This window comes from Populus nigra, chromosome 11 (assembly GCF_951802175.1).
Source record: "Populus nigra chromosome 11, ddPopNigr1.1, whole genome shotgun sequence".
Taxonomy (NCBI): Eukaryota; Viridiplantae; Streptophyta; class Magnoliopsida; order Malpighiales; family Salicaceae; genus Populus; species Populus nigra.
Window position 1 is genome coordinate 7,417,863 of NC_084862.1, and position 26,906 is coordinate 7,444,768.

Sequence of the window (26,906 nt, forward strand, 5' to 3'; positions counted from 1 at the left end):
AGGATGAAGTTGGATCTGTGAAGTCACAATAGTAGCGGATCACATCAGCAAGGTATCACTTCATGGGAGTGTTTCTTCTTATGTTCAGAAGGACTCACAGGAAGGAAGTAGACGCCGACAGCAACGCATCAGGTGAAGGAAGTCCTTGTTCATCGTGAAGATCTCAATCTCGTCGTTTTCCATCATTCTGCACATTAAATTAATTTGGTATTTCATTTCTTAGTTGAGAAAACAACACCCGCAGAAAGGTTCTCTTCTCTACTCTTGTGTATGCTTATTTTTAATGGACGTTTTCAAGTTTATACCTACCAGGGATGATTTCATTAGAATAAAACCCAATTACACCCACAATACAGTAAAGAAAAATAATAAACCCAAGCGGAACTGGAAAACATTCCAACGACATAGAGTAAAAGAGTTGTCTATAAACGGTTACATCAAATATAAATTGGAAACGTGAGATGATAAATAATATGGCAATAGCAAAAAATCAAAATCTTTTTAGTTTACAACTAGTTTCTTGGCCTCATTACTGTGTGAATTGGATCAAAGTTTTTTTGAACCTAAAAAAATGCTTAGGATGCGTAAATGTTTTTGATATTGTTATTAAATTTGATCTAATGAGTTAATTTTAAAAATTTTCAACTCAACTCCTTGCCTGGTCCAAGTTTCAAATTAAATCGTGTGAAAGTATCTTAACATGACTTAATCAACTTGACAAGTTCAAAGATAACCTAGACAATTGGTAAAAAAAAAAGAAGTAGTTTGACTTTAAAATAATTTCAAGATGATATTTTTTTAAAATATTGAGGCGACAATATATTAGATAGATCTTGACTTTGCGGCTTAACTCGTCAAACTCGTAACTTCGATTATGGACTCTGCTGGATTTAACAACGTTGTTTTTTAAACTATTTTTTATTTAATAATAGGATAACAAAATAGAAGCTTACAAAATTGAATATCAACCAAAATATCAAGATATTTATTTGAGACTGCGATAACCTTATAAAAAACAAACTGCAACACATTATGAATAACAATTCAAAATTAATCAAATATTGAAAGATAAAATTAATTAAGAAAAGCCAAAAAAGATTCAATTGAAAAAAAACTTAGAAGATAAAATAAAAAAAAAAACTATTTGATATTTTTATTAAAGCCGACCCAGCGGGTCAACCTTGAGAACTTTCGACCCAAATCCATTCTTAGCTTAGGTTTAAAATTAACTTGCATGAGAGGTGATTTTACATCATTTAGTTGACTTGATGAGATCAAAAACAATTCAGATAACCGATAAAAGCATAATTTGACTTAATAAAAAAAATCTCAAAATAGCATCTTTTGTTTTGAATGTTGAGGCGTCAATGTATTGAATCAATGTGGGGTTCACAATGTAACTCAAAAAACTCACAATCTAGATCATGGACTCCATTAAATTTAAAAACTTTGTTTTTTAAGCTTTTTTTAATTAATAATATGATAACAAAAATAGATATTTGAAAAAATTGAGTACCAACTAAATATTAGAATGTTTGTTTAAGGTTATAATAATGTTATAGAAAGAAAGCTAAAAATACATTATTATTATCAATTCAAAATAAATAAAATGTTGATGGATGAAATTAAATGAAAAAATAAATAAAAGAAAAGTTGCTTAACTGTTACTTAATAGCAACCATAACTTCTTTTAGCGGGTAGTAGCAATTATAACAATGGTATAATCTAATAATAATAATACGAGGGAAAGACTATGCTTTTTTTTTTTTTGTTCATTTGTTTATAGACCCCGGTTATATAGACATTTTTTAAGGAGAAATTAGGTAACTGAAAGGTCAACGCATTTTATGATGTTTTATTCCTAAGCATATGAAAGTTATTAATGTGTCATTTATTTCCTTGGCTAATAAAGTTTATCAAAGAACTTATTAATTTAATTCAACATTTTAATTAATCAAATAAGACTTTACTTTCTTTCTTTTTTGAGTATGCTAATATAGCTTTTTGAAATTTCAAACATAACTGCGAAATGAAAAAAGAAAGAAGAAAAGGACAGTGATAATTAAGAACAAGGGCATCAATAATTTTTTTATTTTATTTTATTAATTTCAGAAATGAAAAACTGGAATGAGAATTAAAGAAATACACTTTCATTTCTATAGAGGCATATTCAATTAATTAAAATGCGTAATTAAACTAACAGTTAAGTGTTCATTACGTACATCTGATCAAATACAATGGATGGATTGAGATTCAGAGTTCGAATTACTGATTTCACTAATGGAATTATTGCATAGAAAATTCTCATCGCAGATGACATGATTTTCCTTGAAATGTAAAGCTCAAAGTCAAGGTATGTAGCATGCTTATATTGACCTACTAAGACTCTCAAAAACATGTAAGGAAGCAAATAGAAACAAAAACAAGTATTCGATTCAAAATCATAGAAAGATTAGAAGAGCACATCCTAGGCTACAAACATTTTTTTGGTGATTGTATATCTACTTTTTACTCACATTATAATAAACCTATTTTCAACAAAACAACATTCCATCAAGAACAACACAAAACCATGCTTTTATTGAGAAACGAGAAGAATTAAAATAGACTTGCCTACTAAAACAAACATAAAACATGTTGAATTGCCCTTTACATATCATTAATAACATCAGAATATAGCCTTAAAACAACAAAATATGCATCAAATCCGATTCGTGAACACACATGTATATATGAGTCCAAACATAAACAAATTGCATTTAGACACAAATATTAACAACTTAAAGCATGATGTATAAACATTAAGCCATCAAACAATAGTTTAAAACATGAACTAAAAAAAAAAGGTAGTGTGCTCATTGAGCTTTACCTCCTCCTCGAAATTTGAAGGTTTACCTTACAATAAAAGTGATATGGTTTTCTCCTCTAGATCATTGGTTTCTTTCTCTTTGATTTTCAGCTCCTTTTAACCTTTAACTAGTCTCGATTTTGTTCCTTTCTTCTCTCTCAATTTAGTGCACTCTTTTTTTAGCTTCTCTTAATAACTTATAAGATTTCTTTCAATTCTTTCGGTGTTTTCTTTCTCTCTTCTCCTTTTTCTTTTCCAGCCCCCTCTTCTTAAAGAGCAGTTGCTCTTTTATAACCAAAATCCTTCCAAAAACTGTTGGTATAATCAGAATGGTTTTTCAAAAAAAAAATGTGGTTTTGGAAAGATTCCTCTCATCCTTTCATAATCTCCATAGAAAAAAAGGTTCTAGTTCATTTTGTCATCTTGTGGGTTCAGTTTGATCAAGAGAAAGTAGTCACGAAGTTAGTCAATTAAGAGAGTTTTTCTTCTTCAGTCATAGTTGACTTAGTGTGCTACTTTAACGAGATCATAGGGAAAATTAGAAGATAATCATACCATTGGTCTACATGAACCATGTAGAGGGGATGTATATCTACCCTTAGAAACAAACACACTCAATTTGAAGCTCCAGAACTCCAATGATTGGCCCATTATCAACTTTAATATATTAATATAGAGTGGTTGACTAGGAACAAGATGTTGTCTGATTTATTGAAAGAAATAGGATGTAAATTTTTTATAGGGGTGGCTCATCCTTGTAGAGAAGATGTTTCTCAATCTATTGGTTGTGGTTAAAGCCCCTGAAATGGTTAGAAATGTTATATTCATTCACCTGAAAATAACATCTCGATTAGCCTTCTCAATCAGAAAAGACAATAAAACAATGACAAATGACATGTCACTCGATATCTTTATTAGAAATGAGTGACATATTATCTTTTTAAACCCTAAAAATTATGGGTTTTTTAATTGAGATATGAAAAATTTCAATTTAATCCCTATTATTTCAATGTAAGATCATGCATAATAACTAATAAATTTAACCAAGGTTATTCTTCCAAATTAAAATTTGGTGGGTTGATCAAGACTCCATGAAAAAATAAATCGGCTTAGATCTCTCACGGTTTCAAAATCTAAACGGAATCTTACATGTTAATTGATCCCACTTTTGCAGAGGTAGATATACCTTCCATGCATTACTCGTCTCATTAAAATAAGAATGGATGGCAAACACGAGGGATCACAACAATATCTATCTCCTTTGGCTTATAAGTTTCTCAAAACTCTATAATTTGTTGCAACGTGGAGTGGCATTATATTTACAATTAGTTAGGAAAGTTTTAATTTGGAATTATTTTCTATAAGGAATTTTAGAACTAATATAAATAGAAATATCTAGTTTATTTTATTAAGATCAAGACTATTATTCAAATTTCAAAAAAAAAAATATACTAGAGTTTGCAACCTTAAAGCTTGAGATCTACGTTATTTGCTGCGTCAGCATCATCAGTCTGGCCAATCTCTGCGTGATAACCAGACTCTGATACAGAGGGTGATGATGCAACAGTCTTGCCTTTATTATCTGATGATGTAGTGGGAGCCAAAAGCATGTTTTCCTCAGTCTCCGGCTTCTGTAGTAGTTGGAGCTGACTTTGCAGGACCTATTGCAAATGGCAAAAGACGGAGCATGAGAAACATGTCAATGAGAAACCAATGTAATTTTGCTTAAAATGTCAAATATTTAAGCTCGAAGACAATCAACTAGAACAAATGCATTGTTAATGTACTAGAAAAATTATTTGGAACTTCCGTCACCCACATCATAACTACCACAAACAATGCTGTATGAAATTGTGTAACTTTCTGTGCCACAGTATTTGCGTAATTAACATTGTTATGCATTGAATAACATTGTATCAATTAACCTCAAAAAGAGTGCAGAATCAAAATCTTGCCAATATTACTAATAAGATTAACTCCCCGTTGAACATTGTATAATAATAATAATAATAATAATAATAATAATCTGTCAAGGGCACTCAATGATACCTCAATCTGATGTTGAAGAAACTTTTTCTGAGCTTCCAACTCAGAGTCTGGTGTACTGCACGTTCTCTCTCCCTGATACACACAAGCACCAGGTGCCTGAAAGGGGACAAAGACACAGTGGGGAAGTTGAGGCAAGGTCAAGTTTGAGGGTCCACCTTGGATAGAAAATTGCAGCCGTGGTTGTCCAACGACACCTTGATCTCCACTTGGCTCCATATTAGTGGTGTCAGCCAAAGGCCTCTGAACCTGAGGGACTAAGGCATATCCAGGTGACCTACAAATAAAGAAAGATTAATTCTTTCCAAAATTCAACCAGAGCCACTAGTTGGAAACACAGATTGATTAGGAGAGGACATAAATATAGGCTGGCCTTCATCATGTCTGTAAAGTAAATAGTAGAATTGGGAATGAAGAAAGTAATCTAGCATATTAGACCTCACATATTTGTCACGTCTTCGATCAGACTGTCGAAGCATGACAACCATGATTGGTTCATGAACAAAAACTTGATACTCTATTTGGTTTCAACACACAAACGCATTACATGAATATGTTTCTGAGTTGCCAAGTTTAGAGTCCATTTCAAACTGTTTGACATGGATTGCAAACAAGAATACGAGAAGCATGCGTGTGCGTGACAATAGAGACCCAAAGGCATAGAAACCAAACATAAGATGAGTTAGAGGAATTAAGATCAGACATGGTGCACATGCTGCTTGGTAATATAAAAATATTACTACTGCAAAGAAGAGCATACCACATTATAGTGTTTGCTGAAGGATATGTGAATGACTTCTCATATACAGAAGCGGCAGCAGCAGCAGCTTGGAGTCTGACCTGATTCCTGCTCAAACTATCATCAGCCACTCCACCAGCTGAAATCCGAGTTGCAGATGTTGCAGTGCCAGTTTCTGTTCAAAATCACAAAAATTAGCTAATGAAACCCAAAGCATCAAGTCAGCTTCACTGAAAGAATATAAAACCATAAAGGCTAAGTTTCAATGCTTGCTCCAACAAGACAACTGAAAAAATGAGAGCACTGAATAACAAGAACAAAATCGGAAAATACAACCCATGAGGACAATTGTGATTCTTTTTATATCCATGTGATACTATTTCCATCCAAGAAAATAACTATACAAAAGCTTAGTTTCCTATTTTGATCACACAGCATGATTCCATAGCTTATTAATAATGCTTTTGGATGAAAACGGCTTCAGACCTCATCCAACTAACAGCCAGTAACACAATATTCACAGAAAAAGGGAAATGAGCTAAAATCACTTCATTCATCTGTTCTCCAAAAATAGTTGAAATCCTCAATGATTCAAGTCATCTTTCTTCTTTTATTTCAGGTAAATCATGCTTTGCCTGTGTAGAATAAAAGCCCTTTTTCTTGCCACATCCCATGTGGTAAGATTCATTTCAATTTTCTTTCTATGGTTTTTCAATGTACTTTTCATTTACTCCATTACCTTCTCCGTTAAATTAATGAAGCTGTACATTGAATCAAATAGAACGCCAGTCATTGAAGGCACAAAGGGGCTTTAAAGCAACAAGGATTGCAAGAGCCCATTTATTCCCATAATTGAAGGTTCCACAACTTTTGAATCAGTGGATGTGTTATCTAGACAGGGTTAGGATGGAAACATGTTCATCCTAAGTAACTGGCGTGTTGGCATTGTCGAGGTGGACCTCACACGAGTGCCTCTTGCACCAGGCATGAGGCACATCACCAAATCAAATCGCCTCACCTTGAGACCTTTGGGGCAGCAAGATGGCGCCTAATAATAACACTGAAGATACCAATATCATTGTTCATGTTTTCATTAAAAAATGGTGAATATAAGCTAGTATAACTACAAGACAGCCTCTACCTAATGAGTAAGATAAGGATTTAAAATGATTCATTTCCCACATGTTTCTTCAAAATTCATCAAGTTTTTTGTTCAACAACTACGATTCAAGATTATGACCTAGAGAAAAGAAAGCAATATCATCATCAATGTCTATAATGTACAAACCATATGCACATAGAGGTGTGCAAGTAGGCATGCATGCATGCATGTACGTGGACATTCCAAAAGTTAACAAATATAACCTATTTGCAGACTTCTACAAAGCTGCCAGATCAGTACATATAATAAATCTGTCCGCAAACACAATTTGTCATTTATGTGTGTGCATTCAATCCAAAACAGTGCTCAAATAACATGATTTATTATAACAGCTGCTCTGTAAAATAAGCTTCAATAAGAAGAGGATTTGTGATGATATGTCACCATAATTACCCTGTTGGTGAGTATCTGGTTGTGCTCCATGTTGTCCTCCAGCTGCATTGACACCATTTTCAGGTGGTACAACTAGGGCTCTGCATGTAGGGCAAGTATGTTGTCGCTCCAACCATGAACGCAGACAATGAACATGAAAAAGATGTCCACATAATAACTTCTTGGCTGTGGTCATCTCTTCACGACAAATAATACAGGTTGCATCACTTCTGAAAATTTATGAGGAAAAAAGTTTAGAATGTTAAGAATGACATGCAAATTCAATAACAAGTCATAAACATAAGAGCTAGAGAAGGTGCAGAACTCACGCATCAATCTCTTCAGCTGTTGCATCTGGAAACCGATCATTCATATTGGAAGTGATCTTCCTATATCGAATGTAATCAGCAACACGAATTTTGAAATTCCTGAGTGTCTCATAAAGCTCCCGTATTAAGTGTAAGGGCAAACCATAGTTCCTGCAGAAACAAACTCAGATTTAGTCAAGGAACAAGAAGGTGTTCGAGGAACAAATAGATTAAAAAATATAGGATTGAAGTGCAGTGTATAACTTTGAATGTATTAAAACATCTATAAACAAACACGAGAAAAGAAATTCTACAGGAATGAAACAAAGAAACAAATTGATTGATTGTAACACAAATTAATACAGTTTAAAACAAAACTCCATATAAGCAAACAATTTCAACAAAAATCCCAACAGTTCAAAATATTTACACACAATTCTTGGCCACCACCCACAGTGCTTTCTACAACACCCACTTTCAACTGTCTTTCAATCTACATATCGAAACAAGTTTTTCTAAGTACAATTTCAATGTCCTATACCATCAACAAAATTTCTTATCCACTTCAATCCCATAAGGGGCTTCAAGATGAATAGGTTGAAAATCAGTAAAAGGAAGCGACAATAACAAGGTCAACCTGAGGTGTAATCTCGATGTCATTCCAAGAAGAAACACGTGTCCATGAGGAGGCATGCAATGTTATAATGGATCAGGAAAGGGGTGCTGCAGAAATTAAAATCAGACCCAATAGCACAACCGCTATCTTGTTAAACCCGTTCCATGTTTTCCAAATCCTCCCTTTATAACAGTTTTCAAACAAGATCTAGAGGAGAAATTATCTGGCATTCCCTTCTAGAAATATAAAATGCAACTCCTGCCATTGACGTTCCTTTCTAGGTATTAAAAGGTTGCGTTCCAAAATAATTGTAAATGCAAATAGAAAACGTACATATATAAATGAATGTGAGTGTATGTGCGCATGTACACACACATGTCAAAAATTGAAAAAATAAACCATTTTGCAAGAGATATTAATTAAAATAACCATTAAAAATCAGATCGATAGTAGGAAAGATACTATAGTTGGAATACATCCTACCAGTAAAAAATTCCAAGAGCCTGATAACATCTCTCCAATGAAAATTAGTAGGAAGATCTTACAATAGTTGCCAAGTAAAATTTGTCTATCTACAACTCATCATTGTGGAAGCAAGTCAACATCACATAGCATCATTCACAAGTGTTAGATCTATATGTGATCAAATACTCTCATTGCAGAATGTAAATGTATATAATTTTGCATGTCTTACATGCTCTCTCAATGATCCAACAATATCATAGTTGATAAAAACATAATGTCCATGTGGGTGAACAGGGTAAAAAAAAAAAAAATTCATATATACAAGATGCCAGAATGATAATTAATGTCAAACTTGATTGCTTACATGAAAATGACAAGGAAGAAGCACAGATACATAGACAAGTGAAGCAAGTCCCGAACAAATTCCAAATAAAAGGTGTAAACAGGCTTTTTTTCCCATTGTCCTTCCATAAGCATGTCGCTCACATAGAAAACATATTTTACAAATGTTGACACAGTTGTTGTCGCCAGTATCATGTACCTGAGATTCAAAATGGTAGACATTAATGAATGCAAACATGAACACAGGAATTTCGAACTGCAAACAAGTGTGTTCCTAAATGTAGAATTGAGTAATTTCACAAGCATGGAGAAATCAAAATCGATATTGCTTGGTTTTCTTACAATAACATCCAAGTTTTCTAGAATTGATTTCAAGAATCCAGGTAACCTGAGAAGGGACATCTAGATAACATCCAAAGAAAAGATAATAAACACCAATTAGAACACAGCATTTACGGCTGCCGCTGATTTTTCCAGGACCACACTTTTGGCAGCATGAGTGCAAATTAAAATCAGATCAAAATTTCTTTCAAGCTGAAACTCCCATGCAGCTTTGATCAAATCTAAAAGCACTTCCCCGGTTAAATCTTGACATGCTAAGATTACAGCCATCACTAACTATCTGTAGCTCAAGTTCCATTTGAGATCAAATCAAAATTCAATTTCAAGCTGAAAGCTCATGTTCAGTTTTTATCAAATCTAAAGAAATGTCACTAGCTTCAAACAATTTACTCTTCATCATGTAAACTTCCTTTATTCAATTTTTTGCTGCCAATCAGTCCAAATATGCATGCTCATTAGTAGATCCAAATTCTGCAATAAATATCAGGCTACAAGTCTAGTAGCAAAACTGATGTCAGAATCACAAAAAACACTTAAAATGTTCAGATGACCTGTTGATAAGTTAAACTAATCAACCATAACTTTCAAAATCAAGTAGGAAGAAAGAAAGAAATGTCACTCAAATTGATAGCTTGCAATCCCATAACTTTCAAGATTGTGTACAAAGAAAGAACTAATACTCAAAACTGATAACTTCCCCCATATGCTGAAAACTAGGAAGTCGCAAACAGTCATATTTAACCAAAACTTGAAAATGGAAACCAACCACAACTCCATCATTGTCATGGTTCCAGTTTTAACCAAAACTTGTCCCACATTGACCAATCTGGAGTTGAAGATACAAAGTTAAAAACAATTAAGCTGCAAGATAACTATTTGTAGCACAGTAATGATCAATTGCATTGCTATATGAGCAAGTTTCTCTATATTTTAAGATTGCATCTCTCAAGCCTCTACTTAACTTCCATGTGTTCTCTAAATACCATTTGAATAATTTGAAAATCAATGAGTATACCATTTGTTCTTATGCTCTGGTTTTGGTTTCTTTTTCTTATTCTATTTTTCCTTGGAATGTACTCCACACAACTCAATACGAGATCATTAATGCAGCTGACCAGTTAAGGTATGAGATTACAAGCTATTAAGAGCCCGCATAAACCAAAACATAATAAAAGACATAAGGGAAACATCTAGATGGCTCAACAATTCTGGCAGTTGAATGTAAGAACATAATGTAATTGTGATGAAATAGAAGATAAATAAAAGGGAAAAGGCATGAGCATAGTTAACTTACTCGAACGAGAAGAAGAGAGACACTGAAGCCTGCCTTGTTTCAAGCAAATACTTTACAGAACTGTACAAAAACAGGCTGTCTAGGAGAAAAAGGAAACCCAGAAAAGAAACAATCCGAACATGAGATAACCAGTTAACAGATGGTGTTGTCTCAATGTATTCAACCCTCTTTTGAGCCAACCAATGCAGAGACTTGATTAATAACAAGGTGGTGACCATGGCAAGAAAGGTTACGGAGAAGTCGTGCCTAAAAATAGTAATGGCAAAGAGAATTTCCATGAGCTCTCTCCACGACTGCTCATTCAACCTCTCAACTTCAGCTTCACGGAGGGAACCAAGGAAGAGCCGCTTAATGAATTGCCATAAAATGCACATAATGACTAAACCCATGTTGAGAAGAAGGACTAAAGTGATCTTAGACGTGGATAAATAAACCATAGCTGGGTAAAACTGGCCTCTACTGTTGAATGCATGATAAGTTACAGCTAGAGCACCCACCAAACTGAGGCTCGCGTATGTGCGCAGCCGCATCATTTTTTCGAGCCAATCTACATAATCAACACACAAATTATTGATTAAAACAAACCTTAATTACAATTCCCCACTTAAAAATAATCAACAGAACATAACAAATGAAACCCTAACGAATCTAAAAAGAAAATCGAAATCACTCAGAAACCAACAAACACAACTATTTACCAAAATCAAAATCCGTTACAGATCCTAATTTTGAAAAAATAAAGAAAAATATCAGCACTGATTCAACAATCGAAGGATATAGAATCAGAGAATTAAAATTTAAATCATTGCAGGGTAAAAATGAAATTGGTTACCTTTGTAAGAATATAGCTATTCCTGTAACGCTAAAAATCAAAAAATTAAAAGATTGCTTTCGAACTCTATGCGGTGGTGTTTGTGGCTTTAGATTTTCCAGGAGAAGAAAAAGGAGACCTTGTTCGTTGATCCGTTATGATGATACATGTCGAGTCATCCTACCCAATTAAGAGAAGCCACGTCTCTTAGGAGTTGGCTTTTCCTCATCCCGTTCGAATTTTGACAGGTTCGGGTCCGAATAACAAGTTTCTCAAAAAAAAAAAAAACAATTCTCTCATAGGGACAGGATATGCATATCTGATTTAGGAAATTTTGTTAAATAAAATTCATGATGATTTGATAAGAAAATTTAATAATTAATTTGATATTTGTTTTGAATTGGTTTATTTAATAGATTTAAAAAAAATTAAATAATTTTTTTATTTTAAAAGATTAATAATGAATGATAAAATTAAAAAAAATAAAAAAAAATCATGTAAACTTTTCAAACCAATAATATGTGGTATTAAATTAAAAATATTATACATAAAAAACAATGAAATTCAATTCCTAGTAAATATATCATTGAATGATGATACCAATTTCATCACTATCATTATTATTTTTATCGTTGTTATTATCATCGTTATTATTATTATTGTTTATATTATTATTATAATTATTATCACCGTCACTATAACTAATATTATTATTATTTTTATTTTTATCATTATCATTATTATTATTATTATTATTGCTGCTGCTGCTATCACAATCACAATTACTATTAACTATTAATCTACTATTATTATTATTATCACAATTACTATTATTATTACTATTATCATCATAATTATTGGTATTATAACTACTACAGCCATTATAATAAATTATTATTATTATTTTTAAAATAACAAAAATTATAAACTTGTTTTGAATAATAAAATCATAAATCAAAAAAACTTTGACAAAAGAAAAAATGAAACAAATAAGAAATCAAACAAAAAATAACCAAACTAAAATAATTATTATTACTATTAAAAAAACCATAAATTTGATTTGAATGGTAAAATTAAAAATTATAAAAACTTTAATAAAAAAGCCAAGAGAAAAAATAAGAAATCAAAAGTAAAAGGACTGAATTGAAAAATATAATATATACAAATTAGAATTGAATAACTAAATTATAAATAAATAAAACTCAAACGAAAGTGAAAATGATCAAAATCAAAATAAAGAGGATAAATTCTAAAACATTAACAAAAAATAAAGACAAATTTAGAAGAACTAAAACTATAAAAGGAATAAACACGAAATAGAAAATTAAAAGAACGAAGATTGAATTGAAAAATAAAACATATGATAAACTATAATTGAATGATAAAATTAAAAAAAAAACAAAAATTCTATAAAAGAAATAAGGACAAAATAATAAATTCAAAGAATGAGGACTGAAATTAAAAAACAACAAACAAAGAGGACAATTGTGCATTTTAGCTGTCGAAAAGAGAAAAAAAAACAAAAAAAATTAATCAGCAGTGGCAATCCAACCATTATAAGCATACACACGCCACACCATGTGGAAGATGACACGGTTGCTCATTCATGAAGATAGTGGATAGCTTAATTTAGCCATCAGACCGCGTTACACATGTCACCTGAATGATGCAGACGCCACACACTTGTTGGTATGTGTGAAGCATGCACTAATAGTTTTTTGATTAAAAAATAAAAAACAAAACTTAAAAAAACCAAAACACCCATTATAACCCTCTTAATTACACAACATACATAAATGAAAATACCCTCAAAGGCAAAACTTCTTTTTTTGTCTTTTCTAAGCTTAAAAACGTTATTTTATTGTATATAAAAAGTGGAAAAATGTAAAATACCCTTGTTCAGCAACTCAAATTTGTTTTTTTATTTTAAAGGCAAAGAAGTATTATTGTTTTGAAAATTGTGAAAAGAAAAAAAAGTCTTTGATCAACTGTTCTAAATTTTATTGATTTTAGTGTTAAAATATTATTTTTACTATCTTAAAAAAATTAAAAAGAAACATACATCCTCAAACAATTTTTTAATGACCATTGAGCCAGAGAAAAAAACCAAAAAATCCCTATATCAAAGGCTTAAATTTAATTCACTCAAAAGTAAAAGGGTAATTTCATTATAAAAATTTACAGTAATCTATGTGTATAACTATAGTGAAATCTCTACGCGGTTTAGTTTTTGTTAATGTTCTACTTCTATTATACTCTGTATTTAAATAAAATATGACATTACTACCCTTAATAAAAAAAATTGAGGAAAAAAAATTATTGCAACAAGAAAATCAGCTGCCAAAACAATCCACAAATTACATTACAATTATTGAAAAAACAAAAACCAAAATTTATTGCAAAAACATTTTGTACTCTCTTATAAAGCACTCTATTCTTAAACGACGTTGAACTTCTTTTTAACCTTTTGAGATTTTTTTATTTCAATCATCAAATTCTTACTTTTTTATTCCTTGAGAATTGCGTTATATGTAATTTTATGTTTATAATTTATTTTAATTAGTTTTCTATAGGGTTTTTAAACTGTAAAAAACATTTTAATATTTGGTTAATAATTAATTTGATGAAGAACAATTTGGTTGTATTAAATAAGAAAAATGAAAATGTTGAGACCTAATTTGATGTTATGGCTTAAATAAATAGTTTTTTCTTTTTATCCCACGATTCATCATGCATGTTTTCTCTTTTTCTTTTTTCCTTCAAATTTTGTCAAAAAACAATAGTCTTTTTTTTCAATTGAACATTTTGCTTAAAAATTTAATTTATTTATCTTCCAATATTTATATTTCAAAAATAAAAAAAAACTTGCCTAAAAATAACGAATGTGAAAGAAAGTTAACGAATGACCAATTTTTTATTACGAAACTAGTTGTTCTTAATGTTAAATGATTTCATTTGAAAAAAAGAGTTTCGTTCAAGTTTTTTTTCCCTTTATCTCATTAAAAAAAAGGATTGAGCTTGACAAAGAATTTTTTTTACCTCGTTTGATTTTGTATTTTTAGATTAATTTAAGTGTGCTTTAAATTGATAGATTAGTTTTTTTAGTCTATAAGAGTGTTTACAAGTAAAAATATGTTGAAAATCTATTGTTTAGACAAAAAAAATCATCAACCCTGATTTTTTACCACCTCTTTAATGGTCAGATTTGAGGCTTCCCATTTAAACCCAATCACCTAGTCCTTTTGTTTTCTCCTTTTAATTTAAATTAAAAATTAATAAAATCATTTTCTTATCCTTAATTTTATTTGATCTAATAAAATGTTTATCATATAATTAAATGAAAGGGGGCTTCTAAAAAATATTATTAAATCTAAGAAAGTTGATGACTCTAATCATGTGTTTCATTTGTTATCTAAACTGATCTATTTCAATTCAAAACATTATCTTCTTAATAACTTTTTTTTTAAATAGGTTAAGCGACCTCCTTTTCAATATTTCTATCTTTTTTTTAAGCCAAGCCAAGTCTTGAAATTTCTTAATTGAAATTCATTTTAAAAAATTAATTAATATGTGTCTGAGATATTATTTAATAGAGTGTTGTTCAATTTCTACTTTATTTTTAATAAAATTATAACATATTTTTCTAATATTAACAAACACTTTTTTTGTACAATTCTTCATGATATTTATTTTTAATTTTTTCTTTTTTAAATTTTATCCATGCATGTAAGTATGCCATATTGATAAATTAATAAATAATGATATATTCCATAAAGCTTTTAAATGACATGCTATAGTGCTTAAATGATTTAATGTGCTTATGCCAATATGCTATATGAAACATAGTTGTGTGGCAGATGCATTAATATTGTTTTAATTGTTAAGTAAAACACAATTAATACCATATATATATATATATATATATATATATATATATATATATATATTCTATGTTGCATATATCCTTGTGATGATTTGGACAGGTTTTAAACAAGCAAGGAAAGAAATCGTGAAAGTTAAGAACAAAGAACTTGTAAATATAATGACTATCAACTTCACCAATTAAGATTTTGTAATAGGGTTTTACCAATAGCACCCGACTTGTTTAAGACACCTTGCAATATTCACACAATCTAAACAAACTAAAAAAAACCAAAGAAAAGCAAGAAAAGACTGAAACACAAAAACAAGACATTGGCTGGATAATAGCCAAAACGATCCACTTAATGTGAGAAACGGTCAAACTATTTTTTAAAATTATCTAACCATTTCTCAAACACAGCTAGTTCATTTCTAGAAATTTTCCAGAAACTACTTTAGATTTTTAAAATGGCCTAACCAATTTTAAAAAGGTCTGGCTGATTCTAAAAACAATTTAACCAATTCTTCAATGGACAAGAAACTGTGTCTAATACTTAATTTCATTTCTAAGCTTATAAATAGTCATTGGCCAAGACAGTGGTGGAACTCCTAAGACAAATATCTAAGCATACTCTCTCTCAAAAATAACTTCTAACACTCATATGTCACTTGTAATTGGAAAATAAGGTTAAATGTGAATTAGCAAAATTATCATAAATAGCTTAATTGTTATTTTAATCAACTCTACCAAAAGAGTATATTATGAAAAGTGTTAATGACACTTTAAACACATGGAAAAGTCTCTTAAAGACAAAAAGAGTATATTATGAAAAGTGTTAATGACACTTTAAACACATGGAAAAGTCTCTTAAAGACAAAATTATGAATGGTTTAACACTTGTCCTTCAACAAGTAGCAGTGAATGATTTTTTAGTCTTTAACCTGTAAAAGAAGAAGAAGAAGAAAGGTTCAGGGATTGGGTTTAAACTTGCACTCGCAAAACAGATCATATAAAAGGTTTGGTCTCACCCACTAAGAAGATCGATGTGTGACAGTAAAACTCTTCAACAAAAGTTCAAAGAGATAACTAAGTAGTTTATTGAACCTCTATAAAACTTTATGCATTCTCTCTAAACTCTAACTCTTTAATTATTGTATTTATATTATTCATTGTTCTTGTATTAAATTAAGTGTTTAGAATTGTATGTTATTAAGTAAAAAGTTTTTAAATTATAATTTTACCTTGCACATTTAATTCACCCTTCTTTTAGGTTCACCTAGGCTATTATTTAATTAGCTTTATAAGCAAAAAAAAAAAAAACATTAACTTGGATCCAAAAGTGTAAACACAAAAAGCTTATTGGATCTTTTTCTATGAACATAGTTAAATTACTTATTTGCCATTGGAAGTAAGAAAGAGTAAAACTTCCTTTTAGAGGCATTTTATACTTTTATATATGGTTTTTTTTGTTATAATCGAGATGACTTTGGGGTAATTTTGTCTTTTTATGAATATAAATTATTAATAAAAAGGAAGAGTATAAGAGTGTCCTTTCATTTATTTATTATATTTAATTTAATCCTTATTCTTTTGATTCCTATTTGTTTTGCTTTTTATCTTTTTTTATTATTTTTTTCAATTTCATCCCTTAACATTAAGTTTTATTTGATGTTTATATCAAATTTAGTCCTTAATTTTTTAATAGTTTTTTATCCAACTAATTGAATTTTGTTTCAATTTCATCTCTCAATATTTAATTTTATTTTTTTATGTTGAATATGACCATCATTCTTTTTATTACTACTTATTTTGTTTTGGAATTTTTTTACTGCATTTTGTTTTGTAATGTCATCCATTGATATTTTTTTTTATTCAGTTATCAGTTTCAAATGTTAATACATGTTGACTTTGGTATTTTTTAAGGTCATTTTATAAAGCTGATTTTTGTTTCATTTTGTCCTTAAATATTTAATTTTTAATTGATTTACATGCTTTTTTTTTTTTACTTTTCTTTCTATAAGGTTATCTTAATTCTATGCTTATGGCTGTGGGATTGGCGGGTTAACCCAGATTGATTCAGAATTTTTTTTTTGTTGCTTTTTTAAAAATATATATTTTTATTTTAGTTTCATGCCTAAGTTTTTTTTTATTGAAGATTTTGATTTGTATTTTTTGGGGTTTACCTTTTACGCAGTCGATCCCGCCCTCATAACCACAATCACAACTTTTAAAGGTTAACATGGGTTGACTTTGATATTCTTATGTCCTTTTTAAAATTAAATTTGTTTTTAATTTTATCATTTGATATTTTATTTTTTTAGAATTAATTTTCATGCTTTTTTTCTTACTTTTATTTTTATGGGGTTATCTCCATATTGTGCCCATGGTTTTATTTTTTCAATTATTTGTTATTGTAGTTTAATGCCTCAATTTTTTTTTGTATTGAGAATTTTGATTCGTTGTTTTTTTGAGTTTACCTTCTACACAGTCGATCCCAACTTCATGACCGTGATCATTATTTTTTAAGGTTAACATGAGTTGATTTTTTTTATCGTCCTTTTTTAAAAATATTTTTTTTTTCAATTTTATCCTTCAACATTTATAATTTTGAGAATTGGTCTCCATGCTTTTTTTTTTCACTTTCATTTCTATAGGATTATCTCAATCCTATACCTATGGTCGCGAGGTTAGTGGTTTAACATGGGTTGACTCAAATATTTTTTTCATTGATTTTTTAAAAACTAATTTTTTTTTTAGTTTCAAGCCTTGATATTTTTTTTATTAAAATTTTTTCTTCATTGTTTTTTTAGATTTGCCTTCTACGTGGTCAGTCCTGGCCTCATGACCATGGTCACGAATTTTAAAGGTGAACACAAGTTGATTTTGGTTGTTGATTAGGTTCATTTTTAATTATTTTTTTCAATTCCATCTTTAAACATTTTTTTTTGGGATTGTCTTTCATGCTCTTTTTTTTTCACTTTCTTTTCTATGGGGTTATACCAATTATGTGCCATGGTTGCATGGTTCATAGGTTAACGTAGGTTGACCTATATTGTTTTTTTAAAAAAAACCTTTATCATTCAATATTGAGTTGTTTTATAATTGAACTTCATAGTTTGATTCAATTTGCTTTCATTAATGACTTTGTTTACCTTTTATTGGCACATATAATCATTTGATTAAATAAAAAACTCATTATAATAAACTTAGTTAAGAAACACAACAAAGTACATAGCCCGTTTTGCGAGATCAAATATTTTAATTATAGTTATATTTTGATCAAATATTAATTTAATTAATTAAATTCATTTACAAGTATTTTGATTTATGATTGAGAATTGTTTTTACATCTAAAAACATGTTAGAAAAGCTTATATATTTATTTTTTTACTTAAAACAATTATTCAACCCGTGGCGAAATGCAAGTACAAAACTAAATATTAACTAAGAAAAAACATCATTTTATTCATGTTTTTATTATTTTTATTTGTTTTTATTTCAAAATCTTCATTAAGTAAAAAGCTAAAAGGCATCAGGGTTTTGTATAGTGTATATACACTATGCAAAGTGCCTTGATTCATTGTGGATTTTAATAGTTCATTTTTTTAAAAGCTATCGATCTTTTTTTTGTCTTTGATTGAGTCATTTTGAGGTTAATTAATGCCTAATTGCTTATAATTATTAACAAAGGGCAAGATTAAAAGAGGGGGAATCCAAGTGAAAAAGGTGGGGGAACATAAATGGTGGTTTCATAATTAGCGAACAAAGTTTTTTTTGGTCCTCGTACGTTTTAGATTATTAGTTTTTGGTCTCTTTTTTTATGAAATTTTTATTTTGATCTAAAACTTAATTTTTATTTTTTGATAACAGAAAAGAGAGAGAAAATCACTAAATTTTGGCAATAAATAAAAAAAATCATTGTTGACATAGTTTCCTACCATTAAAAGATTATTTTTTTATATTAATGAGTTTTATTTGATAAGGAGAGTTCCAAAAAACATTTTAATTATGTGAAATTACATATTTGTGATTGAGAATATTTATGAATTTAGGTTAAGATTTTATGGTTATTTAAGGTTATAAAGGGTTTATTAAAGTCTATGGGCTATTTTTCAGTCAAAATTTGGGCGAAATCTAACTTTTTAGGCATAAAATACTAGTGGCTTGAAATCTAATTTTTCGACGCTTCTCTACTTGTTAAAAACGAGGTCACCACACAATGCATAATCTGTGTATATTTTAAAAAAAAATCAAGAAAGAAAAATATAGAGATATATCAAGAGAAAATACATGTGAATTTGATTTTAAATTTAAATTATTTTTTACTTATATGTATGTATATATATATATATATATATTCATAGTTAGCCAATTGAACTTTTGTTTTTATCTCTCTTTAAATAAATCTGAATGAATTAAATGTATGATTTCTTTAGTAGTTGAATTTTAAGTGATTTCTTGCTTTGCATTTTCACCAGATTTATGCTTTAGTTGATTAATTTTTTTGGAAAATGGTGATTTTTTCTTAGATTTAAAAATTTTATTTAAATTAACATTTATTATAATTTTTTTGTGTTTTTTTTAGTGAATTTTCTTTCATAATCCTTTTTTTTATATATATAAAATTTAAAAATGAATCATGTGAAAAATTGTTGAAGGAATTAACTGATAAACAATACAAATTTGAAGCTTACAGAATCATCCTTAATGAAAGTGAAGCCGGATTTTCGGATAAAACGTGAGGAGGTAAAAACTCCTGGGAATGAATTGGTAGGAACCATATACTTGAGGGGGTAAAATAAATCTTGGCCAAACCAAATAAGAAAATGAATAAATATCGAACGACAGTACATGATTTTTATCATTAACAAGAACAAGAAACAGAGGCGAGCAAAAAAGGAAGAAGCAGAGAGATGGCATTGACGGTGGTGAAGGGAGCATTGAAGTCGATCAGAGAGAAAGGATTCGGAGCTTTCTTACGCGAGCTCAAAGAAGAAGGCTACCTGTACTCACCAACTTTGTCTATCTATCTATTTATTTTTCTAATCTCGAAAACAATCAGTCCAAACAAAACCCTGACTTGTTTTTAATTTATTTTCGCACATTTTTTTTTATTTTCAATTAAAAGATGCCCTTTTCTTCTTGATGTGTTGGGTTTTACAGATTCTGAGAGCAAGGGAATAAGAATTTCTATATTTTTAATGGGTTGTCTGTGAAATATAAATCGGATTGAGGAACTGAAGACTTCTGTTAGTTGTTTTGGAATTGATTAAGCTGAATGAGAAAATGGGCAAAGATAAAAAGAGGATACTGACTGCTTATTTCCTTTGCTTTCTTGTTTCAGGAATGCTCTTGCCGATGGAAATCTTTTGTAAGTTAAAAGCTCTTTAAAAATTCTAAATTACTATTATTTAAAAAATTACCGAAGATTGTAGCAAAGATTTGATTCAATCCAACAAATTATTCTTCTTGTTTATGCATTTCCATTGGTGAAAATTATGCTAGTTGAATTAATATGCCCTTTCACTGCTTGAGTCCCAATAAGCCCTCATAGCCACACTCTTGTGTTTTGATCTCCTTACCCGCTCTAGATCCAATTTTCATTATACATATTTGGGTAAACTTGGGCTTGTAATTTTTCCTGTCACGTCCTAGTTCTGTTTCACTTGTGAGCTGGGTGAGCCTTCTGTCTATTGCTGTATTCAGCTATATCTCCATATCTTATAGGAGCCTTTATGAATGTTTTTATTCGTAATGTTTAGTCGATTTTTATATTTGTAATTTGATTGATTTTAGGCAAACCAAAATACACAACATTGGTGCAAAGCTTGTTGGTGTTGACAAATTTGGTAACAAGTATTATCAGAATCTCGAAACCATACATGGTTAGTTTTTCTCTCATTTTCGTATAATGCGTTTCTTTACCACTGTAAGATCCATGCATGTTCAAGGTGATGACAACTATGTCACTTCACTGTGCAGTTGTGACATCTGTTATTCCTACCATGACAATATTTTGAAGAGTTTTACCTGACTATTCTTGTAAATTCATAGTTCATGCGTGGTTGAACTTTTTCATCAGTTTCAATTCTAGGAACCATCATCGACCTTAAGATATGTGTTGCGTAAGAGATCCCATTCTCATTCAGTAAAATACAGTTTCCTGCACAACATTCCTGTCATTTTAAAGCACACACCATCTAAACAAACCCATTCTCATAACTGAGGCAATTATCATAAGCAACTGACATCACGTCACTGGATGTTGAAATGAGCCCTGATGTTTATGATGTTCCTGATTGTAATGTTGAGAGGATAAGGCAGGTTGGTTTTGTCCACAAACTTTGGGGGACTTTTTAATAATCTGCCCTTGGGTGATGAGATGGATTTTGTGGCATTATGTTGCACAAAGCCTTGTCTAGCTGATGGTTACACCTTGTCTTCAAAGAGGAGGTTGCAAGTTTACATTTCCTCTCCTCAAATTATCAACAAAGCTTTTGTGTCTATGTTGAATGATATCATTAATTTGATGTGTTTGTCAGAAGAACACTTGGATGCCTTCCTCAATATTTAGTAAGTTACCATGTAATAAGCTAAGTCTCTTGGCTTCCTTATGGTGTTTGACATTTGGAGCTTTCTGAGGGATTTCTCTAGTTTGATATTTAATGGGATTTGGAAAGAGCTTCTATATTAGGATTTATTTTTCAATTTAGATGGTGACTCATCCTCATTTTTTTTTTGTATTTTTTTCTTCATGTAAGAACCTTTTCCCATTTGGAAAAAAAAAATGAAAAGAGAGTTTTTCTTTTGCAAATCCATTGCTGAATGTCTTTTTGGCCATGTAATACTGGAAAGTGCATCCTCTTCCTGGTTCCAAAAACTCTTCTTTTCAGTGTTATTAGTGCAAGATATATGTCACTCTTTTAGGACCTAACGTATAGATTCTTTATATCTCAATGATGGATTCTTATTCCTGTTTTTTTTTTTTTTTTTAGGAATTTGGAAAATTAGATTGTTTCATTTTTTTATGGGTTTTTATTTTAGTTTTCCATGCATGTCTGTGGCTCTTCAGAGCTTCACTTTAGGAGATGAAGAAAACAATAGTGGGAAGTGGAGTGGACTATACCTCTCCTCATTTGGCTTCTCCCTATTTTAGTTATTTACCAATTTTTTTTTATTAGTTAAAGGAAATAAGATAACCAGAGTGGAGTATCCCTCTCCTCATATAGACGAACCCAACTATTTTGGAGGCTGAGGCTTTGTTGGTGTTTTATCAGTAATTTACTGTTATTAGTCTCACCTCTATGATGTCATTCTCCAATTCCATTAGTGTGTGAATGCACTCGATGCTAAAATCCAATTGACTATTACTATATGAACATGTTTTTCTTTTTCTTTCTTCTGTTGTTTTTTATTTTTTTTTGTAAAATAAAAATTCTCATCTTTTGCCCTTGAAAGAAAGGAATATAAAGAGGCAAGTAAAAAATGAGAAGAATGGTAGGATGGTGACTTTGGTGCTTTCCTAGTTACTTGATCTATGATTTACTTGCCACTAGGATGTTACTAGCAACCAGTAGGGACATGTCTTGAATCATATAGTTATTGCCATCGGATTGGATTTATTGTTTCTGTGGCTTATTTAAATGTGTGGTCCAGTTAGAGCCATCACCAAGACTCTATTGGAAAGTGTTAATGCCTCAGGAAATTTAGACTGTCCTGTAGAGTGTAATAATGTTTCAAGTCATGTGAAAGCTACTGATTCAAGGTCTTCAAGGTTTGCTTTTATGCCTTAAGCGCTTTGCTTTTGACTTGATGTGGCATTTTGTAGGAAGGCACCGGTGGGTTGAATACGCTGAGAAGAGTCGCTACAATGCTTCTCAAGTACCACCAGAATGGCATGGTTGGCTTCACTTCATAACTGATCATACTGGGGATGAGGTAACCCTCCCTTACATAATTGGTGAAATATAATGTGAAAATTCATTTTGACAAAAACAATTGGCTTTTGTTGCAGCTTCTGATGTTGAAACCAAAGAGGTACAGTATTGAGCACAAGGAAAATCTCTCTGGAGAGGGAGAGGAGTACATATACCATTCTAAAGGACACACCCTCAATCCTGGGCAGAAAGACTGGACCAGATACCAATCTTGGCAACCCACTAAGACCGAGTAATCCCTTGAGTCCCACCAATTTCATGATATTCAGAACCAATTTGATTGAATAAATGTTGTATACGTTGTTTGAGCCTCGAAGTTTTGATTTGTTCGCTTCACCGCAAGAGCCTTGAACAAAGCAAGTTTTAATAATTTTATGGATGATATTCAGTTTGAATCATGGCTATGTGGAAGCATGTGCATATGCGTTATCATTGAACTACCGAGTCCATTGGTATCAGTTTTCTACTCTCTTTTGAAGTTTTTTTTTTCTAGACTAGCGCAGTAGAAAAATATATTTCCCAAACTACTTTAACTGAAAAATAATTCTTAAGTATATGCGTAATTAGGTGTGTAGTGTCAAGTAACAAATTTCAACTTCAAGTTTTTGCTTTCTCAAATAATTCATTTATGCAGGAGTCAACATGTTTTTTTTTTTTATAAATGTCCACTAGCATAAAAGAAATAAAAATAATCTAATGGTTAGACAAAAAGATGACATGGAAAAAAATAACGAGAGAAAAGAAAAAAAAAGAAGAACGAAAATAGAATGAGGTAATGAAGATATATCAGAGCTTCAATAATAAAATTCTTAGTACCACCGAGAAATATTGATAAAATAAATTTATAAACATCGTAAAAAGTCAACTTTAAAGCTAGTGATAATCACATTATGTTTTTTTGTTAGCATCTCATCATTAATATTGAAATTGGTTTTTCATGGTTTCATCTCATTGATATCTTTTTGGTAATGCTATGAGTTTCATTATTAGAAATTCAGTGTGTTTTCGTTGTCTCTTTTCTTTTCTTTGTCACCTCTTGTTTTTTATAGTTTTTTTTTTTTTTTTATATAGCTATTAGATTATTTTGATTTCTTTCATGCTGTTGAATATTTATAAAAAAGCATGTTCACTCTTGCATGGGTGAATTATTTGAGAAAACAAAAACTTGGAATTGAAATTTATTAGTTGCGCTATGTGCAACAGCGCATAGACTGCAAGCGCATATCAACTACAGTATTAGTTGAAGAATTATTTATCAGCTGTAATAGTTTGAGAAATATTTTTTTACTGTGCTCTTCTGGGGAAAAAACTCCAGGAGGAGGATATGCTTTAATTTAATTATTTTTTACGCTAGGACACGTAGTAATTTTTTCATTAAAGTCAAAGATATACCCTTCAATCACTGTTTTTTATACCCGTAATGTAGAGTATCCAATGTTTAACTTCGAATCAAACATAACCTAAGATGAAAAATTCATTTTTGGCATTTGAGATCCTCTTTCTATAATCAAGAAAAGAAAGAACAACTTAGAAGATTTTGTGAAGGGCTTATTCTAGGATGATCTTTCTAAAATAATTTTTATGTTACTCTCATTTTTTTTTTTGGTATTCTCATTTAATACGATTTTTTTTTACCTAAAATAATTTTGTTTTGCTTAAAATCAAAATAGTGTTTGGGATTCCCAATTAAAGCATATTTATTAAGGAATGACAAGATTTAAAGATAATGAACTAAACTAAAAAACATGAAAAAAAGAAATGGCTTTTCTAAACTTGGGGCTAAACGTATAATTTAGAGGGTGTGGTAGTGGTTGCTTTTCAAAGTGCTTTTCACTTAGAAATACATTAAATAATATATATTTTTTATTTTTTAAAATCAATTTTTGATATTAGCACATCAAAACGATATGAAAATATAAAAAAATAATTTTAAGCAAAGAAAAAATTGAATTTTGGCTAACCTCCATTCCAACTGCATTCTCAAACAGGGGCATAGTCCTCTAACTTTTCAAATTATAAACTTTTAGTCCTTAATAATTTATGAAATTCAATTTTGATCCCAAAATTTATTTTCCTTATTTTTTGGTTCCTGGTTTGAGAGAGAAGAGAGAAAGTGGCTAGATTCCGGTGGAAGAGAGAGAGAGTCGGTTGAGACCGATTTTAGCCACGAAAATAGGTGATTTCGATGTCAATGGATGGGAAAAGTTTATCCAAAGTGTTTTTCCCCTTAAACTTGCTTGAAATAGTAGATTTAAATCTGAAAAGAATTTTAATTTCAAGTTGATAGTGAATTTTGGAGCCAAATTTTGGGTTGTTAAAGGTTATGAATATATTTTACAAAGTGTTTAAAGTGTTTTTTTTTTGTTTTTTAGGTCAAAATATGGTTGAAAATGAGTTTTTATTGGTATGAAATAGACCAGCCTTATTTTTCAGCGAGCATAGGTCGTTGGAATCTGGGAAAGACACGTGACGCATCATCTACAATTCTTTTTTCAAAGAAATAAGAGGAGGATGACCTGTCATCCATCCCTTATAAAAATTAAAAATATAAGACCTAGGCGCGTGGGCTGCTCCAGATCCGCATGCTTGGGCCTTTTTCTGGAGGCCTAGGAGCTCCGAGTCTTTTTCTAGAGGCTCAAAAGCTCTAGGTCTTCTTAGCCCGATAAACTGAACATCTCTCTCTCTCTCTCTCTCCCCCTCCCCTTTCATTTTTATCCATTATAATTGGATTATTTTTAAGTTTTTCTTGCTTATTTTTTTTTTAATTTCATCACTTAATATTTGATTGATTATTAATGGACAACATAATTTGTTTCAGATTAATTTTTTTTTCCAATCTTGATATTTGGTTGGTTTTTAATTTTATAAGTATTTATTTTAGATAAAAAAATTATAAAAAATTATTGAACCCAATTGAGTCCATACTCGGGCCACGAGTTTGACTAGTTAACTTCGGTTGGGAAAGGATCGGGTTTCATATTTTTTTTTGTTCTATAAATAGTTCTCGATTTATTTAATTAAATATATGTATAAACTTTTTGAATTTCACCTGTAATTTTTTATGTACAAAAACACGTCGTAAAAGTTTGCATATGCATTTTTTTTGAAGAAAAAAAAAATTCGACCCACGACGAAGCGCGGGTCAAATAGCTAGTATAATCTATAGTTCGTGATCTTTATATTAGTGAATATGCCATGTATCCAATCAGTTGGTTATACGCAATACTAATTTTATTCATGTAAAACATATTTATTATTAATAAAGGTTTTCTTTATCTAATGTTTGATTAATGAATCTGTTTGATTAATGAATTTAGAGCAAAAATAAAGTCCATGAGATAAAAACGCTTTGCAAATAAAATTATAAAGTTGTTATAATTATGAGATTCTTATTGTATTAAAGCATTGTTTCTAAATATTTTTGGTCAATGTTCTATTAAAACTAAACATTAATTAAAACTGTTGATACTGATGCATATTATGTTATTTTCTTTATGATAGGAAGCAATTACTCTCATAAACTGAGGCATGAGGAATACTTGTAACTATATGCAAGTGCTTGCTAGATGACATGTATACTGAACTGACTCGCAAGAGAATTCTATATGGAAAGACTCTCGTGATAGTTCTGTAAGTGATCCTTATACTTGAGATTACTAAATTATCTTATATAAGGAGTGTTATGTTTTGATCCAGACCACATGTTATCCTAATCAAGGGTAACAAACATGCAAATATCGGGTATAACATAAACTATATGAA

General features: G+C 30.3%; 2 protein-coding genes across 3 annotated transcripts; one reads left to right on the forward strand and one right to left on the reverse strand.

The window, feature by feature from the left end:
- Window positions 1-4,230: 4,230 nt before the first annotated feature.
- Window positions 4,231-11,520, reverse strand: LOC133668551 (ERAD-associated E3 ubiquitin-protein ligase HRD1B-like). Of its 2 annotated transcripts, none has more exons than XM_062088471.1 (8): window positions 11,367-11,520; window positions 10,535-11,081; window positions 8,921-9,097; window positions 7,497-7,646; window positions 7,189-7,397; window positions 5,655-5,808; window positions 4,898-5,171; window positions 4,231-4,509 (listed from the first exon to the last, which is right to left on the reverse strand). In XM_062088471.1, exons 2-8 carry the CDS (start codon window positions 11,065-11,067, stop codon window positions 4,315-4,317), a joined length of 1,692 nt encoding a protein of 563 aa, XP_061944455.1. In that variant the 5' UTR covers window positions 11,068-11,081; window positions 11,367-11,520; the 3' UTR covers window positions 4,231-4,314. The 2 variants fall into 2 exon arrangements, with proteins under 2 accessions (XP_061944455.1, XP_061944456.1); XM_062088472.1 differs by lacking the exon at window positions 11,367-11,520 and adding an exon at window positions 11,233-11,256.
- An 8,534-nt stretch (window positions 11,521-20,054) lies between these two features.
- LOC133706177 (probable NADH dehydrogenase [ubiquinone] 1 alpha subcomplex subunit 12) lies at window positions 20,055-23,542 on the forward strand. The gene is made up of 5 exons (XM_062131653.1): window positions 20,055-20,212; window positions 20,552-20,578; window positions 21,004-21,092; window positions 23,036-23,145; window positions 23,222-23,542. Exons 1-5 carry the CDS (start codon window positions 20,121-20,123, stop codon window positions 23,378-23,380), a joined length of 477 nt encoding a protein of 158 aa, XP_061987637.1. The 5' UTR covers window positions 20,055-20,120; the 3' UTR covers window positions 23,381-23,542.
- Window positions 23,543-26,906: the final 3,364 nt, after the last annotated feature.

Excerpts from the sequence above, each read along its gene's own strand:
- LOC133668551 (XM_062088471.1), bottom strand. The coding sequence starts at position 11,067 with ATGATGCGGCTGCGCACATACGCGAGCCTCAGTTTGGTGGGTGCTCTA. Across the intron at positions 7,647-8,920 it reads TTCTTCCTTGTCATTTTCAT|GAACTATGGTTTGCCCTTAC; the intron begins GTAAGCAATCAA and ends TTGTTTCTGCAG. Across the intron at positions 5,172-5,654 it reads TCAGCAAACACTATAATGTG|GTCACCTGGATATGCCTTAG; the intron begins GTATGCTCTTCT and ends CTTTATTTGTAG.
- LOC133706177 (XM_062131653.1), top strand. The coding sequence starts at position 20,121 with ATGGCATTGACGGTGGTGAAGGGAGCATTGAAGTCGATCAGAGAGAAA. Across the intron at positions 20,579-21,003 it reads CTTGCCGATGGAAATCTTTT|GCAAACCAAAATACACAACA; the intron begins GTAAGTTAAAAG and ends GATTGATTTTAG. Across the intron at positions 23,146-23,221 it reads CTGATCATACTGGGGATGAG|CTTCTGATGTTGAAACCAAA; the intron begins GTAACCCTCCCT and ends CTTTTGTTGCAG.